General features: G+C 44.1%; 1 protein-coding gene across 4 annotated transcripts in view; it reads left to right on the top strand.

Moving 5' to 3' along the window:
- The first annotated feature begins 1,830 nt into the window (after nucleotides 1–1,830).
- The window catches only part of NARS2 (asparaginyl-tRNA synthetase 2, mitochondrial), a 48,488-nt gene continuing 31,511 nt past the window's right edge, over nucleotides 1,831–18,807 (top strand). For 2 of the 4 annotated variants that reach the window (XM_072926769.1, XM_002190220.7), the window contains exons 1-6: nucleotides 1,832–2,119; nucleotides 5,231–5,340; nucleotides 5,691–5,811; nucleotides 6,480–6,620; nucleotides 9,505–9,585; nucleotides 17,155–17,255. In XM_072926769.1, the coding sequence (XP_072782870.1) occupies nucleotides 1,997–2,119; nucleotides 5,231–5,340; nucleotides 5,691–5,811; nucleotides 6,480–6,620; nucleotides 9,505–9,585; nucleotides 17,155–17,255 (677 nt within the window). In that variant the 5' untranslated portion in view covers nucleotides 1,832–1,996. Of the gene's footprint in view, nucleotides 2,120–5,230; nucleotides 5,341–5,690; nucleotides 5,812–6,479; nucleotides 6,621–9,504; nucleotides 9,586–17,154; nucleotides 17,256–18,807 lie in introns of those variants that run through there. The other 2 variants (XM_041715118.2, XM_072926772.1) reach the window with 2 other exon arrangements.

The raw sequence follows: 18,807 nt of genomic DNA, 5'->3' as shown, positions 1-18,807 counted from the left end.
GTGGCAAAGCTGTCCTTGCTGGCTGAGGATGTGCTTCTATCCCTCCCTCCACCTCCCCTCCCTGTACCCCACCCCTGAGGTCTCCTGTGCTACCTCTCAGTGTCTCTCCCATCCACCTGGTTATGACTGTAGCCCTGCTCTGCAGCTCTAATTCCTCAGGATGGTGTTTCAAGGCAGGTCAGAGCTCAGGTCAGGACTGAGCCAGGGGTGGGGACACTGGCTTATTTGGAGCAAAAGAAGAGGTGAAGGAAGGCCCTGGCAAGCAGGTTTGGACTTTGAGGACAAGAAGCTTTTCATGCACAGATAAAAAGAACCACATGGGCAAGTTAAAAAAGCTTTCCTCTCTCTTTCCTATAAGCCCTGCTTGTTTCTTCTAAATGCATCAATTCCTTTCTTACCTGGGACTTTACAGCAAGGTAAAGGATTTGCCTCCCTACAAGCAGTGTCACTACCAAAGCTGCCTCCCAGCACCTCCTGGCCCTGGGGCATCCCACTGCTGCTCTCTTGTGTCACCCACGGTGCTCCAATGATCAAAGCCCAGCAATGAGGCAGCCTCTGATCACAAGCACAGCAGGCGTGTTCAGCTGCTGCCTCCCTGCACTGATGCTGCAGAAGAGGGACAGGCACAAATCAGGCAAGCAGAGCAGCAAAGGCTGGGCAGCATGGGGAAGCAGCACTGACTTTACACATTTCATAGAACCACAGAATGTTTTGGGCTGCAAGGGATGTTTTAATACAATCAAATTTCAACATTCCTGACATGGGCAGGGGGCCCTCCTATTAGACCAAGTTGATCCAAGCTCCATTCAAGCTGGCGTTGAACACTTCTAAGGCTGAGGCAGCCACAGCTTCTCTGGGCACCCCCTCTTCCAGAGCCTCACCACCCTCACAGCAGAGGATTTCTTCCTCATGTGCAATCTAAATCAACACTCTCATTATAAAACCATTGTCCCTTAACTTTGCACTAAAGGTTTCTGTGTCTTTCTTATAAGCCCTCTTTAAGTTTGGAAGGCTGCAGTAGAAAGAAGCCTTCTTTTCCCCAGCTGTCCCAGCCTGTCTCCATAGCAAAGGTGCTCCAGCTCTCTGACCATCCTTGTGCTCTCCTTTGTACTTAGTCCAATAGGTCCGCATGTTCCCGGTGCTGATGACCCAGAGCTGGGTGCTCCAGGTGGGGTCTCACAGGAACAAGGGGCAGAATCCCCTGCCTCACCCTGCTGGCCCCACTGCTGCGGATGCAATTGGATATAATTGGCATTCTGGGTTGCAAGAGCATGTTGCTGGGTTATGTCCAATTTTAAGCCCACCTCTATCGCCAAGTCATTCCCTGAAGGGCTGGAGACCTTGATGGCTGCTCCTCACCATCCACCCACATGAGCTGGAAGGACAGAGGTGCATAAGCCACAAAAAGAAAAAAGAGAAAAAGTGTATTCGTCATCAAGCTTGCAGAGCAGATCCAAGTCCTGCGCCTCTTATCAAGAAAAGCAAGGAATATTGAAGGGCTATGAGAAAAGCCCAGGAGGACGGGAGAGGTGAAAGTGCTGAGAACCACCGCGCTGCCGCTGAGGTAGTCCCAGAGATCAGTAGGATACCCCGCCACGGGCATCCCTTGTGTCCCAGCACGGGAATCAGGGAGCATCCTTCCTGCCACTCGCGGGGTCGAATTCCCACGTGCCCCGCTAGGAGCCGACACCCCATCGGAGGAACTACATTTCCCAGGACCGCTTGCGCCCGGGCGGCGGAATAGGTGGGCTGAGTGGCGCATTCTGTTCCGATTGGCTGGTCGGGAGCAGTCGGGGCGGCCATTGGCTGGGCGGGCGGTCACGTGGGGCGGCGGGAGGCGGGCGGGCTCACGTGGGGCCGTGCGGGAGCGGGCCGGGAGCGGAGCGGGAAGCGGGCTCGGGCCGGGCTCTGGGAGCGGGAAGCGGGCTCGGGCCGGGCTCTGGGAGCGGGAACCGGGCTCGGGCCGGGCTCTGGGAGCGGCCCGCCGGGTCTCGCCATGCTGGGCGCCCGGGGCGGCTGGCGGGCCCTCCGGCGCTGCGCCTCCCTGCCGCGGGCCGTGCGGCTGCGGGTGCGGGAGGCGCTGGGGGCGCGGGAGGCGGCGGAGGCGGTCAGAGTGCAGGTGCGTGCCCGGTGCGCCCCGCCCGGAGCCCAGCGGAGCGCAGGGGACGGGAGGGCCTGCAGGCAACGGGAGCCCTGCAGGGCGTTTGCTGCGCTCCCGGCTGTGCCGTGCCGCGGTGCCGAGCCTCTCCCTGTGCTCTCCCGGCTGTGCCGAGCCTCTCCCTGTGCTCTCCCGGCTGTGCCGAGCCTCTCCCTGTGCTCTCCCGGCTGTGCCGTGCCGCGGTGCCGAGCCTCTCCCTGTGCTCTCCCGCTGGGCGCGCTCTGGTCGCTGCTGTCGCCGCCGGCGGAGCTCCGGGGTCGCTCGGGAGGAGCGTTGTCGCTGGGATGGGGTGTACGGAATGTGCTGGGGTGTGCTAAATGTGTGTACGCTGGCTCTGTCACCGGCTCTGTGCTGGAGAGTGGGCCATTGCCTGCGTGCTGTTGTTCTTAAAGCTTTTTTCACAGGTCTTGTGCCACGTACATCCAGGTTTAGAGCAGTGTCACAACCATCGGTAACACTTCCACTGACGTTTGTATTTGGCTCCTCTTGTGAACCAGGATAGCCTGGAATCAATGGGCCTTTTAGCTGTAGAGCACTTTTCCTTGGCATAGGGATGTGTGTTCCTCTGTTTTCTGGTGTTTTCCAAGTGGCAGAGCAGTGGTTGCACACACAGAGTCCCTGGTTCAATGCAGAGCTGTGCCGTTGTCAGGATTTCTGCATGAATATGAAAAGGACCGGGGAACTTCATAACAGTTTCATACAAAACTGAAAGAGGATAGATTTAGCATTATAAGAAGGAAATTTCTCACTGTGAGGCAGGTGAGGTACTGGCACAGCTTGCCTAGAGAAGATGTAACTGTTCTATCCATGGAAATGTTCAAGGCCAGGATGGGACTTAGAGCAACCTGGTCTAGTGGAAGGTGTTCCTGCCCATGGCAGTGTGGTTAGAACTGGATAACCTTTAAGTTCCCTTCCAATTCAAGCCTTTCTTTGATTGTACTGACCCAAAACCCAGTTTGTAGTACATTGGTATTCCTGCTCACACACAGGTGAAGCCTAACAGGGTAGGAAGAAGCTCATCTGGTGTTGGTTCTTTTCAGATGTAGCTTGATGAATTATGCAAGCTAGAATAAACTGATGCTAAAATTTGCAGTACTGTCATTCCTCCCCTTTCCCTGTCCTCAAGACCCTTGCTGCTTTGTTCTTTCCCTTTGCTAGCGAAGTATGGGGATTTTGTATTAAAATGGGCTAGGAATCCCGTCTGACTTAAATCCAACCTTATAATGGCCAGGTTGTTGGAATGTGCAGTCTAGTGGTTACAGTCAGGATTGTCCCTTTTATTGTACATTCATTCTGGGAAAGTGTGAAATGGTCAGAACATTGCTGCCACAGCTTCTGCTGCTCCAATACACGCTTGTGGGTATGTCTTACTTCCTATTGCAGGATGCAAGACTACACCTCTTATCTATTAGATTTCAGAACAGCTTGATGAGGTGTCAAAAAAAGCTCTTGAGAAAGTTTCTTTGTTCATTTTTTGCTGTGTTTTGTTAAGGCATGTTTCTGGAGGGGGAAACTGAGGGAAAATATCTGCCCTTATGCATTAAACGTGCATCCAGTATGACATACATATGGTGTGTTCTGGGGATTTCCTGGAATACAGAGGGATAAGCACTGTAGGAAATACCTTTTACTTTCCCCATACAAATAAGAGAATGCCCAGATGATCTTGTTTCTTTTGGGCGGAACACTCTGCAGGGTGTCTGATGCACTAGATTCATGTCTTTTAAAATCTTCCATGGTTCTTACATGGAATATGGAAAATGTGTTATACAAGCCTGTGTAATGCTTTGCCTGCATTAGTAGTCATTCTTCAACACACTTTACTTGTGGTGCTGTTTAATTCTTGATTTGTTCTGTCTGGGTGACAGAAGTAGATGGATTTGCATTGGTTTGTCTGGTAAAAAAATCCCTAAAGCACTTTGTCCAATTTGAGGTCATTGGTACTATTTGGTCCCTTCCAGTTACGAAAAATACGAAACTGGTTGGAAAAGAGGCAGTTTGGTTGTTTAATCAGCACAGGTTTTGGTTATTCTCTACAATATTTTTAGAAGATGATCTGCAAGGCCCCCAACAGATAATTTTACTTTGAAGGCCAGCTTTGTCTCAACTCTGGTGAGCTGAGGAGCAGCTATTGGAGTTACATTTTGAGTGCTATTATTATTGCTTGCTGCCTTGGTACTGACTTAACATTTCCCGTTCAAAAGTAATTAAAATTTATATGTCATTAAAAACTCAAAATAAGACATTAGCCTGCACTGTACATGGTCAGTTTTCCTGTTTAGCTGTTACAATTAATTGGGGTATCATTAATTTTATTCTTTTCATGAAACTGAACAAAGTATTTCTAAATTTTTTTCTTAATAGCTTTTTTTTTTTTTCCCCATGGGCTCAATGAAGCAGTCTTTGTTTTTGAGATGAAAAGGGAAACATCCAAGGCAATAATTTTTATTTTTGTTTTGCATGAATATGTAGTTTTTCATGTGACTCTATTGGCTGCAACATTGTTTTAGTGGTCCAGCATTTTAAGGCACATAAACCACTAGTGAACAGATTTGAAGATTTGAAACATTGGAATCATTGAACAAGGATACAACAACAAAACTGATGCTGAAAACCATCAGAATGGTCTTGCACGTATTGTAATGAAGAATAGTGCATTACTGGTCTCTCCTGTTTTAATAAGAAGAGTTTGGAAGGGACATCACTGATAGAAATGTGTGCTTTGCCAAAACACATCTTCAGAGCACTTTGTTGTTTTCTGTATTCTCAGCTTCCCAAAGATGCAGGTACATCTTTTTAGTCCTTACTGTTCTCAGGAAGAGACTCTGCCTCAGAAGGCTGTCTGCCTAAGGATTTGTTTCTCTCTGCTTTGAAGTAGAAAGAAAAATTGACAACTTTTTTTCTCTTTTTGTTTTTTATTATGATTTTTTTTCCTCTAAATAAACACTTACTTTGATTTCAGTAAGAAGCTGAAGTAGGTCTGAAGTGGTGTGTCCAGCTCAGCTGGAAGAGGAGCATGAGCATACAGCGTTCTGCCAAAAAATAACAGATCTCTTTTTCTTTTACCTCTAGGGCTGGGTTCGCTCTGTCCGATCCCAGAAGGAGGTTTTGTTCCTGCACATAAATGATGGGAGTTCTCTGGAAAGCCTCCAGGTGGTTGCTGATCCCAGCCTGGAAAAGAGGTGAAGAGAAATACATGGAGAAATACATGTGCTTGGAGGGGTGTGCTTAGGCCTCCTTTCCTGTGCCAGGGACTCACTAACTGTGTTTGTCTCCACCAAGAGCCCCTTCTAATAGAAACCTGTCACTTTTCTCCCCACTTACCCAACATTCCTGCTTTGTCCTAAATTCTTCTATAGCTTTGTGAATCTCTTCCCATTCCCACCTCTGCATTTAATAATTTTTCATTTCGTCAGTTAAGCTCTACAGCATCTCTTGTGATCCTAAATAATCCGGCTAAATTAACAGCAGTCTCTCTTCTGAATGCAGTTGTATCAGCACCTAGTTAAGCTGTTATTTTTTTCTTGCTTAGAGACCTGACTTTTGGAAGCGCAGTGGAAGTGCAAGGGAAGCTTGTCAAAAGTCCTCATAGGATGCAAAACATGGAGCTGCAAGCTGAAACCATTCATGTGGTGGGACCTTGTGATATTTGGGTATGTCACTATAGCAGGAGAGGTAGCACTGCTGGAAATCAATTTTTGAAGGTCCAAGAATCCAGCAAAGCATGCTTGAAATTTCATTAAGTCTGAGTGGTCCTGCAGACTTTGATTTGTCAGCAGTGTCTGTAGGGTGCATCGGAGGAGAAACATTGGATCACCATGAAAGCTCGTTTCTGTGACAGAGCCATTTCTCCATGGAAAAGGTGCACAGGCTGACAGTTAAGAGTATGCCTTTGTCCCGCCCTGAAGCACTTGCTTGTGCCGGTGGCTTACCTGCTATGTCCAGCTTGGCTATGAATTGGAGAAACGGTGGAACTGTTAAGACGCTCCAGGTTGTGCAGCTGGAAGAGCCGTGTCTGTCACAGGCGTGCTCAGAACCAGCTTGCTGTTGCTGCAGTGAGGTGAACAGCTGGGTTTCAGGGGTCTCAACATCCAGAAGGTTTTAGAATGCTAATACTTCCTCTCGTGTTCATGGCTCTTGCTCTGCTGTAGAACTGTAAAATACACAAAATAACTAGAAAAGATAGGCAGAAGCATCTAGTGCCTCTGTGCTCTGTAGTGGTGACTGAGTTTTAGTAGGGAGAGATGGCATTCGTGAATAGCAGTAAAACTGCATGGACTCCCAAGTTCTCATCCTCTTACTTTGATTTCCTTGTTTTCAGTCATTTCCCCTGAAAATGAAGGAGAGGCACCCGCTGGAGTATGTCCGACAGTTCCCTCACCTGCGCTGCAGGAACAACACACTGGGCGCCCTCCTGCGAATCCGCAGTGAAGCCACTGCAGGCATCCACTCCTTCTTCCAGGTAAACCCTTCTGTACCGAGCCTCTCGAGTAGAAGGCTCCACTCAGGCTGGCTTTATGGGAGCAGCTTAGGAAGGAAGGAGCATGACATCTTGCCTGCAAGGTATGGATTTTGCACACAGTAGTTTTCTTTCCAGGCCTGAGCCTGGCTGGGCCTTGGCCAAACTGTTGCTTATGATCAGGTTAGTGCATCTGTGGCCTGTTAGTGTCTTTCCACCCATTTCCTGTTACTTAGCCCTTTCACAGAGCTGCAGTATAATTGCCTGCAAGTGTGTGGTCTGTGGAACACAACATAATATGATCTTGTTTAACCCGTCCTCTGCAGTGACCTTATGGTCCTTGGACAGAAACCTCCTCCCACATGGAAAAATCTGTGATACAGAAACACAGACAAACTGACTCAGAGCTTCATGTTATTCTCAGTTCTTGCCTCTTGCAAAAACATGTTGGTGTGGATGCTGTTGGCTGACATTAGGAGACTCCTGGTCTGATGAATTTGAAACTGATGGGTGTGAACCACCTGTGTTTTCTGGGTGTGTCACTCTTAAGTTGTGGGTACAGCACAGGCTTTGTCCAGGCAGGAGAGCAGTGAATTGGCTCTGATGCCAGATGTCACATAGAGACCATGTGTGACTAGAAAAAGAAAGGTAGCAAGTCCTCTAGCACACCTGAGCCTTTGTTTAAAACTGTTCCTGTAAATAAACATGTTTTAGTTTAGATAAGCTGGCTTTAGATAGAATAGAATCATATTCAGATAATTCTGATGACAAAGTAGTAATTACTGTGGCCCAAGGAGCAGGTCAGAAATGTTGAGATGAATTTCTGGTTCCAGGTTTGCTGGTCTTTGTTGCCTGCAGTGGCAAAGAAGGCTTGCTTGCTCCGAGAACTGCCTGTGTGGAATTGCCTGGCGTTTGAATGAGTTTTGTGGGGCTTGTTGGGGTGGAGGGGGTCCCGTGTCAGGTAAAGCTGCTGGTTTCAGGATTGTGCCTGCTGCTAAGACAGAAGCCAGCTGTGTTGGGAATCAGTGTGTGCCGGTGTCGAGCCGCTAGATGGCATTGCCTACCACGGTTTGTGCTTCCAAACCTGTACACCGCAGGCAGCCAAGCTACAAAACCACCTTATTATATAGGCTTTGCTTCTCCAAGCCAGCTCCTGCTCAGGCTCTGCCATGCCTTCCTGTTTACAATGCTCAAGAGCAGAGCTCTATTTAAAAATAAAATCTATCATCAATTCAGCAGCAGCAGCTACACTAAAATTATTTTTAAAGGAATAAGGAAGATTTGGTCTCGGACCTGATACTTACAAAAGCTTGTGTGAGAACTCTCCTAGCACCAGGAATGTCTGTGGTTTTATTCCACCTCTAATGGAAGGAAGTCTTAAAATTGCCACTTGCATCATCCCAAGAATATTGTGATTTCCAACTTGACAATGTCAGAACATACCACAGCTGCAAAGTATAATTTGGGCATTTTCACTGGGCAAAGCTCTAAGGAGCTTAATGGTGGAAGAAAATACGTGGAGGTGTTTGAATTACACAAAATTATCAAGACCTCTGTAACTTAAAAAATCTCTCTTTTTTTAGCCTGTTCATTTCCAGGGATGAATGACTAGTGCCAAGTGCCTTTGGTTTGGATGTTGAAGGCTGAAATGTCCTCTTTAAATCTTTTCCTCAGAACCGTGGTCGGTGGGGAATAGAAACATTGTTCCTAGTAAGATAGTTGCATTGTGAATGGCAGCTTCCATTCTGTGCGTTAAGTTCCAGGATAGTGAGAGCCAATAGTGCAACTTGAATTATTTTAGAAGCTCTTATAAGGGGAATTATCCAAGGGGTTTTTAGGGGATTCTCTTATTTCAGATCTGTGCAGTTTGCATTACTTTCCAAAGCACATAAGGGGCCTTCTATGTGAAGTGTCCTTCTTTACAGCAACTGCTACCACTGTATGAGGGATTTAGGCATTTTTCAAACATCTCTTGGAGAGCTGGGAAGCCATGTAACCAGCAGGGCTCTGAATATGCCGGGAACTGTGTCAGAGGCCTGCATTTTGTACTGCTAGGCTAAAACGTCCTTCTCCAGGCAAAGCAAGTAGCTCTGGATCCAAGACTTCCTTCTGTGCAGTAACTGGATCCCAGTGAGGAGCCAAGGTCTTTGTACCTGTAACCAAGGTAGCCTAGAGCTGACTGCAGGGATTTTGCTCCCTCTTGGTTGTGTTACTGTACTCCCACAAAATGCATTGCATGTCCATGTGAGGTTTTCGTTCCAAATTAGTTTTAGTTCGATTCTCGGAGTGGACAGTAAATACTACTCCTGTCTTCCTAGTCCCTTAACAAGCTGGTGATAAGGACCAGGACCTCTCAGGTGACGACTGAATTGCATTATTCTGGTAAAAGCTGTGAAGCTAAGATGTATCCATCCACTGAATATTGGGTTGCAACTGTTTTAAAAGCCTATGGCTGCTCTGCAGGGAAATCCAGAAAACACAAAGAGTGTCCTTTGCCTAACCACTGCCTTCTAAAAAGCTGAAAGAAACAAAGTGTTAAGGTCTTAGGGGTTAATTTGATCTAAACTGCCCAAAGATACAAAAATGCTGGAGAAAGTGAGAAGAAAGGGGAATGGTGTGGAGACAGGCCATTGCAAAAAAAAAAATACTCATAGTAATGTCATAAATCTCTTTTGGTTATGAAACCTGGAAGAAAACACACAGGTAGTAAACACTGATTTGTAAATCATGGTAGCATTTAGTTTGTCATCTCTCCCTGTAAGGCAGAAGCAACTCAAAAGACTACATGTGCTGTCCTGGCTGGGGGCTAATGGCCTAGTTATGTGTGCTGGTTGATGCCATCCTTCAGGGTGACAGCTCGTTAACTTTGCTGTTCTCTCTGTTCCAGGATAATGGATATGTGCATATTCATACCCCCATAATTACATCCAATGACTGTGAAGGTGCTGGGGAACTCTTTCAAATTGAGGTAAGTTGGGTTGCATAAAGTTTGTATTGGTTTGGTTTTTTATTTTTTCAAAGCCATTATTGAGTTATTAAAGGTTAGAGGAAATATTTATTTTCATTAACCCTTTAATGTACTTCTGTGATTTTTTTTTTAATATAGCAATCCTTTGTTTCAACTAATAATTTAGACAGTTAAACAGATACATTATCTTTTCTTTTATTGCTATTGTGCATTAATTAGCACCTTTTGTATTGATGAGGTTGCTCTATCCTTGGTGCTGTGGAAAATTTACAAAGAATAATGGAGCGAGGTAGAACATCTTAGTAAACAAAATGATGTGATCATCAGAGCCCAAGAGATGGGATGGGTCATTCAGGACAGACTACTACACTCAAATATTTTTTAGCTTTGAAACAAAGAATACAATCAATCATGAGATAATCCTTTAAAAAAAAAAAAAAAAAAGCAATATCTGAAACTCCTTTTCACTAGCATGTACATACAGGTTCCTCCCTACAAGCTTCTCCTGTTGTATGTTGGAATTCTCCCCAAGTATTGTCAAGCCTTCCCATAACCTCCAAATTAGTGCCACAATCTATCATTGTGAGAGTGCTTCACATCATGGATCAGAACCTCCTATGAAACTGAAACACAGCCATAACCACTAAGATATCCCCCACAGATTTCTCATGATTCCTGACCCCACGGTCATAAATCTTACAGAATTCCATCTGCCTTTTATACTTCTGTATCTGAAATTCAGTCTTCTGTCTCAAACAACAGCATCCATTGCCACTTACACGTACTGGCTCCAGCTTTGCTGGTGATTCATCTGTATGCAAAAGAAAAATTGTTGAGGTAGCAGTTACTTGCTGTGGGATTTTGTCTTCCACTCTGCACAGCCTTGTGGCAAAAAAAGCTTCTGTCTACTTGTTCTCTAGGATCTCAAGGTTTAACCTGTGTACCAGTGATTCCCTTCCAGACTGGTACGTGTGGCTCAGCTTTTTGCTTCCTGGGACAATAGGGTTGATTAGCTAAACTAAATTGTTCCTGTTTAATTGAGATGCCTTAATGCTACCCAAGGTTCACTCCAGGCTGTTGCATGCAAATTAAGACGTGAAAATAAGTGACACTTAATGATGGAAACATTATGCAGTTTGCAGCTGTACAGTGTAATGCGTCTTCAGTACAAATTGTATCCACTTGAAAGCTGTAGAGGATGCAGGACTACAGTGTAGGTGGCTGGTAGTGACAGAAGCCCTGATGCAAATATTGAATAAGGTGCTAAACTGTGAGCCTGAAACTTGTATGAACTGGATCTTATCTGCCTTGAACCATGCATTTAGATATTTTACTCCTCTCCAGTGGGATTGCTGAGGTGCAAATAATACCTGTCTTGGAGAAATATAACTACAGCTGTGCTTGAAAGGTGTGCTGTAAGTGCCAAGTCAGACCCCATTAAATGGCCTGTGCCATAAAGGAAGGAATTCACAAACCCACTTGCTGCTGGGTAGAGGGATGTTCTCCCTGATTTCCTGTTTTTTCTTTGATTACAGCTTCATTGTCTGGCTTAATTTAGGACTTCATTTTGTTTCTGCAAAGCCCTATTCACAATTGGTCCTGGCTAGCAGAGCTCTTAAGGCCACCTGCTGTCCTGCTGGGATCACGTCACTCCACTGGAGCAGTGACACTGTTTTTTGACAGTGAAAACATGGGGAAGATTAAGCCTGCCTGAGCCATGTATGTGATGCTGTCAGACACAAAATAAGAGTGACAGAAGGGTTTCAGACATAATAATAAGGGTAAGGTATTTGCAGCAAAGCCCAGAATCTTTATGTGCTTTTAACCAAACCAACTATCAAGATATTCTAGTCTTCTGTGTTCAGTCAATTTTTAAGCTAGTCTTTAATTCACTGTTTGAGCAGGACAAGGGAGACTATAAATTCATGTTCCTCTTATATTTGAGGAAGATGTAAGATTTCTGGTGATGGGAATTGATGAAAACAACCTTCACATTAGATTCTTCAGTTTAAAAAAATATTTAGATCCTGTTCGTTAAGTTTTAAGACCCATATTCTAGCTGCAACCAGAATTGGTGTTCTAATACTCCTGAATTTGTAGTAGTTACAATATGTCTGCTGTTAACAGGTTGGGGTTTTTTCTGCCTTTTGGGTTTGGTTTTTTCCTTTTAGCTCCTGTGAGCAGTGTATAGAACTAAGTCTCAGCAGTTTAGCTGACCTGCTGTAGTGGAGTGAGTTGAAAACTTTAGTTGAATAGCCTTTAGGACCCAAGTAGAGACTGTTTTTTCTACCCACTGTGAACTATTGCCTTAAATAGCCGTTTTCTCTTACTGCCACAATTTTAATCCTCTGACTAACGTCTGATGGCTGCTTAGGCCTGTGCATTCTTTTGAAGTGGTCGAAAGTGAAGAGAGTAGGAATATGTTTTTACATGTGAATTGAAGAGATGGGGGGAAATGTATCTGAAGTTAGAATGAAAAGGCTTTTTGAAATATGGTCTTTGATTCCTGAAACTCTTAATCCTGTTGGATTTGTGTTTGTTTATATGTTCAGCTTCCTCATTATCTTTGTTTGGTTTTGGATGTACTGATTAGTCTGTACATAGCTTTGGTTGGGATGCTCTCATATTAGGACTTGGGATGGGGGAGAATCCATATTCCTTCTCTGCTGGGCAAATCGACTTAATATTTTTAAAATTAAGTACTGTAATGGTGAAAAGAGTGCAGTGAGCAGAGGACATCTAAAGAGTAATTAAGTCAGAAGATGGTAACAATTCCAGAGAAAACTACTTCACCTGAAAAGTGTAGGTTTGGGGAGAAACAAGATGACTACGCAGACCCTAACCCACATCAGGAACACCATCTTGTGGCTTTCTGCACTGTTGACAGTGTCTTTCTGTGGTGGGAGCATATAGGGGAGAAAGCATCTTGTTTGTGCTTCTTTCTTTAAAGAAAATATATTGAAAATACTAGAAGAGCTTTGACTGTTGAAAGCAGTGTTTTAGTATCATCCAAAGCAGGATGAGGTAATTCTTGAAACAGGGAGAATGCAGATCAGCAGGGGCTGATAGCCCTTTTTCTGTTTTAATCTGAAAATAATTCCCCTATTCCAGCAGTTTTAGCACAGATTCTTTCCTTGCTTTTTGGGGTTTTTGCTTATTTTTCTTTTATTTCTTCTGAAGTCTAAAATTCTTAGCAGCTTTTTATGTTGCAAGAAACTTTACCCAGTCCCGTTCTGTGTCTGCGTCCTAAGAAATTTGCCATACTTTTGTCCTTGTGACCCAGCTGCATGTCTGTTCCCTGCTATTTTCAGTAGCCTCCCACTCTGTCTGCAATGTTGAAGACTCCCTGTTTTCTGAGGCTCTTGCTTTCTTTCCCACTTTGCTCCCTGGAAAATTTTCTTTGTATGGCCACTCTCAGCTGCTGTGGAGAAGGTGGAGGCTTCTCAGTGCTCTGTAAGAACCAGTCTGGCCCAGGACACTCCAGCTGGTTCAATGTGGGTCTCCACAGCCACTTTCCCTGTTGCCCAGCTGCAGCCTTTTAAGGGAGCTCAGCATGCAGTGAGTTCCAAAGCATAACAGCTGTATCGTGCATTCACAGCTCCTTAAAGTGGATCTCACATGCAGTTTTTATTGCCTGTGGCTGTATTCCTGCCTGGGACCACTCTCTACATGTAAGGAGTGCTGCACTCTAACTTTGGGCTCCAGCAGAGGTAAAATGTGCTCTGTGTGAGGCTTGTTTCTTCCCACATGCACACCTCATAGCACCTGGATGGTGTCTGGCTGAAACCAGGGTCTGGATCAGGCTATTTCATTACTTGAAAGGATATTTAACTGTAAACCTGAAGAACTGTCCAGGTACAGTTCTTCTCTAAAATGCATCTGGAGATTGTATGGTCTTGGGCTTTCAGGAGTTTTTGCCCCTCGCTCACAGGAGTGAATGTCAAAGTTTTTAGGTTCCTGAAGGTGCAAGTTTATGGCTGTGCCAGCTGTGGCACCAGCAATATGTACCTGCTGCTGAAGATACAGAAACTGACTCCTACCATCCCTTTGCTGCTACTGAAAAATACCTTTGTCAGCACCAAAGAAAGCTGGGATCTGCTGGGGAGGATCACAGTTAAACACAACAGTGTTAGTGTCTGTAAGGTGTTTTCCCTTTTAGAGATGTGTGATGGTCTGGGAGGCAGCCAGTTCCTGGGAGGCTGGTACTTCAGAGATGTGCTGGGCAGGGATCAGGGTAAGCTGGACCTGAGCTGAGGGATGGCTTGCCTTTTTCATGTTCTAGCTCTCCCAGTTTCTCCTCATTTCTGCCTGATTCATATCTGCCCGTCCAGTCCGTATTTATGAGATGTAATGCATTCCAGTACATATTTATGAGATGTGTGTCTCAGCAGAACCAGCTGCTATTGCTCAGTGCAAGTCCAGCTGGTCAGAATTAGGACTGGAATTGCAAGGAGGACTTCTTAGAAGTTAGGAATTTTGCAGGGGTTGTCTAAAAAGGAAAATCCAATCATGTTTATAATGTGGTGTCACAGAGGGCAAATCTGGATTAAAGATGTGTTTCTGGCATAGTGGTGTGGGCCTGGGCTAGAGCTACAGCAATGATTTCTGTGAGCTTTGTGAGCTTTTCAAGTCTTCTCTGATCCCTTCATCCTTTTGGCTTGCATAGAGTGTAAGATAGAATCAAACAGTTTGTACTCTCCTGAAGCTAATTGCCTCAAGGAGAAGTTAATACAAGACTGACATCAAAGGGAATAATTTTAAATTAAATCATTAGACATTTGAGGAGATGGAGAACAAAACAGGTACTAAATCCAGTTGTTCTTGTATTTAGAATGAGAATAAAAAGCCTTTGAAGTTGACGTCAAATACTAGCATGTTTATAGCACATTTACTCTGAGACACCAAGATGTTTCATACAGATTCCCTCTCCCTTTTTCCCCATTTTAATTTGGATAGTTTTCAACTCTGGGATGGAAAGAGCTTGAAAGGAAACCCATAATTCCCCTCCTAATCTTTTATCAAGTTCATGTTTCGGGGTGGGGAATTGGAAGAAGCGTCCATCTAATTGAAGTAAAAGCACCACAGTGTTGCTGCTTCATTTTGCTAGTCATGGGCATGAAAACCAATCATACCCAGTGTCAGCAGTGAAGGGATGGTGTCCCCTAACATTTGTTTGTCTTGTACCAGTGGCTGTGGTTTCATATAATGGAGAAGCCATCTTGATCTAAAAGGCTGAGTATGAATCTGGGGCACAGGTGCTTGGCAATACTGGCCTGTGCTCAAATGTGTAAAGTGGAGGAATCACCTCCAGTGGATTAGCTGATACTTGTACCTGTGAAATGCACAGCTCCTGATTGTGGAATCTCCCCTTGCTGAAGGTGTCCCTTCTGAACAAAAAGGCATGTCATTTTTCCTGCACAGAAAAGTTTTCTGTATGAGCTGTGTTGTGCCCATTGTATTGAGCATTGTGCCTTAGGATGAGGGAGAGCAAGTGGGCAGCTGTGGAGAGGGGAGGTGATCAGATGGTGATGGGCCAGTAAAATTTAATCTAAATATTGCTGTGTTTACTCTTCACCTTCTGTTAAAAGCCATTCAGGAGCTGCTCACAATGCAGACATGCATCTTAGGATCTCTGTGACCTCTCAAACAGGCTGCAGATCTTCAGGAGCCCAGTTGAGTTGTAGATTGTCTCACTTTGTCTAGTCACTGTGTTTCTATTTTCCTTATGTCTCTCTGAGATCACATCTGATGTGGAAATGAAAAATGGCAAAAAGTCATTATAAATAAACCAGGTCCCAGATCCTGGAGACAGATGTATCCTGTTTGTGGATTTGGGGGGGGAGCATTGAGATTTTGTGGCTGATTTCTTGCTCTTTTCTTGCTTCTAGTTTGTATCTTTCTCATTGTTTAGAAGTTGCATCCTACAGGATTAGGTGTGATTTTTCACTGGTGAAAAAAGGAATGTCTGAACTAAGTCCGCAGGGAAAAAGAAATGAGAAACCATAGCTCTTCTCTTTAGTGCTCTGGCCATGGTTCTGGGGCTGCAGTATGTGAATGTTTGATGTTTATTAATATCCTTATTGTTTTTGAGCAAATGTTCTGGGTTTATTTGATGAAAACAGTAGGGACCTGCTTCTGCATCCTTGGAGTTTGGTGTTTGGTTTTTTAAGAACCACAAAACCTCTAAAACAAAGGAAGCAGTCCTGGGATTAGAGCCACAGATTGTCATATTTTCATTGATCTCTGTGGAACAAGGCAAGCTTGCTCTTTTCTTCAGTGTGATGCTGTGAAGAGATAAAACTGCCTTGTGATCTGAGGTTTTTGGAAGTCACTGTTTTATCTTTGTGATGAGCAGCAGAGCTTTTTGAGAACAAAAGCAACACCTTAAAGCTCATAGAGAAAAATGGCAGGTTGTAGGCTGTCAAATGCTGGCAAACAAGGCTCCCTGTGACAGAGCAAGCTGGGGAGTAGTGGGGTGGCAGGAGGCAGTGGCATATTTAGCTGAGCTAGCAACACTTAGCATGACTCCTAGGAGCTACACCTTCAAAAGTGGGTATTTCAAACTTATTTCAGAGGAAATTCTTCATTTTGAAGTGAATGTAGATCAGCCATACCTCAGATCAACTTTGAAGTTCCATTCTGTTTTTCTTCTGAACCTTTGGCTCCTCCAAAGTGTAGGATGTTGAAACACAGTATCATTTATCTTCATGTTTCTTTAAAAGTCACTGAGTTGTGACCTCTAGAGATCATCTAATCCACCTCTGTGTGCTCAAACAGGGTCAGCTGGAGCAAGTTGCCCAGTACTCTGCTGCTGAGTTTTTTATATCTCCCCAGATGGAGACTTTACAGCCTCTCTGGACAACCTGTTCTAGTGCTTGACACTCACAGTAAATATTTAAAGGTTATTCTTGTTTTCAGATGAATTTTTGTGTGTCTTTTTTAAAATCTGTGCCTATTGTCCTTTTGTCTCTTGGGACTTTTTTTTTTTTTGTTCTTTTGAGGTTTTTCATAATGGAACACTGGACTTGTTAAATTTTCTATTACTTGTAGATTTTTTTTTATGCTTAAAATATGTGATGACCTGAAAAAAGCATGCAAAAGCTGAAATGAAACATAGTTTATTTTTCACTGCCTATATAATATGTAAACTGTGATGTCTCCAAATTAGTATTGTTTCAGTTGAGATATTTTTGAAGACTGAATAACAAATCTTAGGAGAATATTGCATTGCTTTTTTTTTTTTTTTTGATTACCGTTTGTCTTTTTCCAGTGGAAGTGAATTCATTTCCCTGTGAAAAGAAAATAACACCGTGTTTAAAGTTTTCTCTGAAAGTCAGTGGGACTGACACAGAAAACACTCCTCCATTTTCTCATCAGACTTGAAATTGAATTTTGAAGGCAATGCTATATGAAGCTTCAAACTACAAAAGACAGAGATTCTTCTCTTCCTCCTCTCTGTTCATAGTGGTAGAAAAGTGAAAATCGATGCTTTGAAAAGAGGGAAAATAAGCTGTGTGCTGTGCTTTTTATTTAAACAGCAATAGTCTGACTTATTGCTCATTGTTACAGACATCGAGAGAGGCCAAGGAGTCTGCAGAAAACACCCATTTCTTCAATGTGCCTGCCTTCCTGACAGTTTCTGGCCAGCTCCATTTGGAAGTAATGGCAGGGTGAGCAAAATTAGAAGTTTTTGTCTTTGTCTGTGGGATATTCCCAACTGGTAATTTTGGTATCCATTAGATATATGCCATGGTTATCTTCCAGAAATGGACTGAGTGGTAGTGGCTGGATGATGGGATAGTGTCTGTCTAGGCTGGTGAGAGGCCAGCCTAGACAGAGAACTGGAGCACCTTTTGTATGGACACAGGCTGAAGAAACTGGGGTTGTTCAGCTTGGGGAAGAGGAGGCTCCAGGGAGACCTTAGAGCCTCTTCCAATACTTAAGGGCTACAAGAGAACTGAAGAGGGGCTTTGGACAAGGACGTGGAGTGACAAGATGAGGGGAGATGTCTTCAGATTGAAAGAGGGAAGATTTAAATTAGATATTAGGAAGAAATTCTTTACTTGAGAGTGGTGAGGCACTTGGCACAGTTTTACCAGGGAAGCTGTGGATGCCCCATCCCTGGATGTGTTCAAGGCCAGGTTGGATGGGGCTCTGAGCAACGTAGGGTAGTGGAAGGTGTTCCTGCCCATGAGTTAGAGCAACATTGTCTTTGGGTAACTTCCAAAATCATTCAGTGATTCTATGCTCTGGAGGGTCTCACAGCATCTAGAGAGTTAATGCTGTGTGATGCATATTGCAGTGCTTTTGCATCTAGAAGAGCTTCATTTATTTTTGAAGACTGAAGGGATTCAATACCACTTGAGCTGCAGGCCTCAAAAACTCAGTGTACTTAAATAAAATAAAAATAAAAGGAGCAGGTTCCCAGAACAGCTATGCTCCATTACGAATAGACACATCTAAATTTAGATGGCCCTAGATTCATTCAAAATGTCTGTAAGAACAACACACTACTGCAAAATAAGAACATGAAGCTGTAGTGTACTGCATGCTGAAGAGCATTGATTTTTTTATTTATCCATCCTTAGAGAGCAAGGTGCATCTGAGTGATATCAATGGAAAAAGTATTTACCAGACAGGTAATCTGCCAAGTTTAGCTTTATCTTAGAGTAGGCTGTGTACTGCTTAAGGGATACAGCCTGATGTAATCAAGTGAGATTGTATTTCAGGTGGATCATTAGAGTCCATATTCTTTCTTTGGACTTAGTTGAATTGTGGAATTATGTCTTTCAGTAAAGGTCACAACGTGTGACAGTCAGTTAGGTCTAACACATACAGACTCATGCCATCCCATCTTCCAGGGACCAAAATCTGCCCTCCTTCAGTTAAACAAACCTCTTTCTCATTAACTTTTCCCAGCTAATATCTGAGATGACACCAGTCTTCTGCTGCCAAGTGACCTGTGCTTTGGCTGCAGCAGACAGGGCACCACATGAGGAACATCCTGTCTATCAAGAATATCTAGCTTGAGTATTTCAGCATATCGCAGACATTGAGCTGGTCTGAGAAGAGACCATGTCACTCAGGGAGAACAAACCAAGCAGAAAAGGGATTTCTGAAAAAATTTATATGTTTTGATTTGTATGCAAAAATTGCCCTTTGAACAATTCCACTGCAGCTATTTATCAGCAGCCAATTAAACTATGCTACAGTGATTACATA

The sequence above is a fragment of the Taeniopygia guttata genome, chromosome 1, assembly GCF_048771995.1.
Source record: "Taeniopygia guttata chromosome 1, bTaeGut7.mat, whole genome shotgun sequence".
Lineage (NCBI taxonomy): Eukaryota > Metazoa > Chordata > Aves > Passeriformes > Estrildidae > Taeniopygia > Taeniopygia guttata.
Note: the sequence above shows the minus strand (reverse complement) of the source record. Positions and strands in the feature narration are given on the sequence as shown.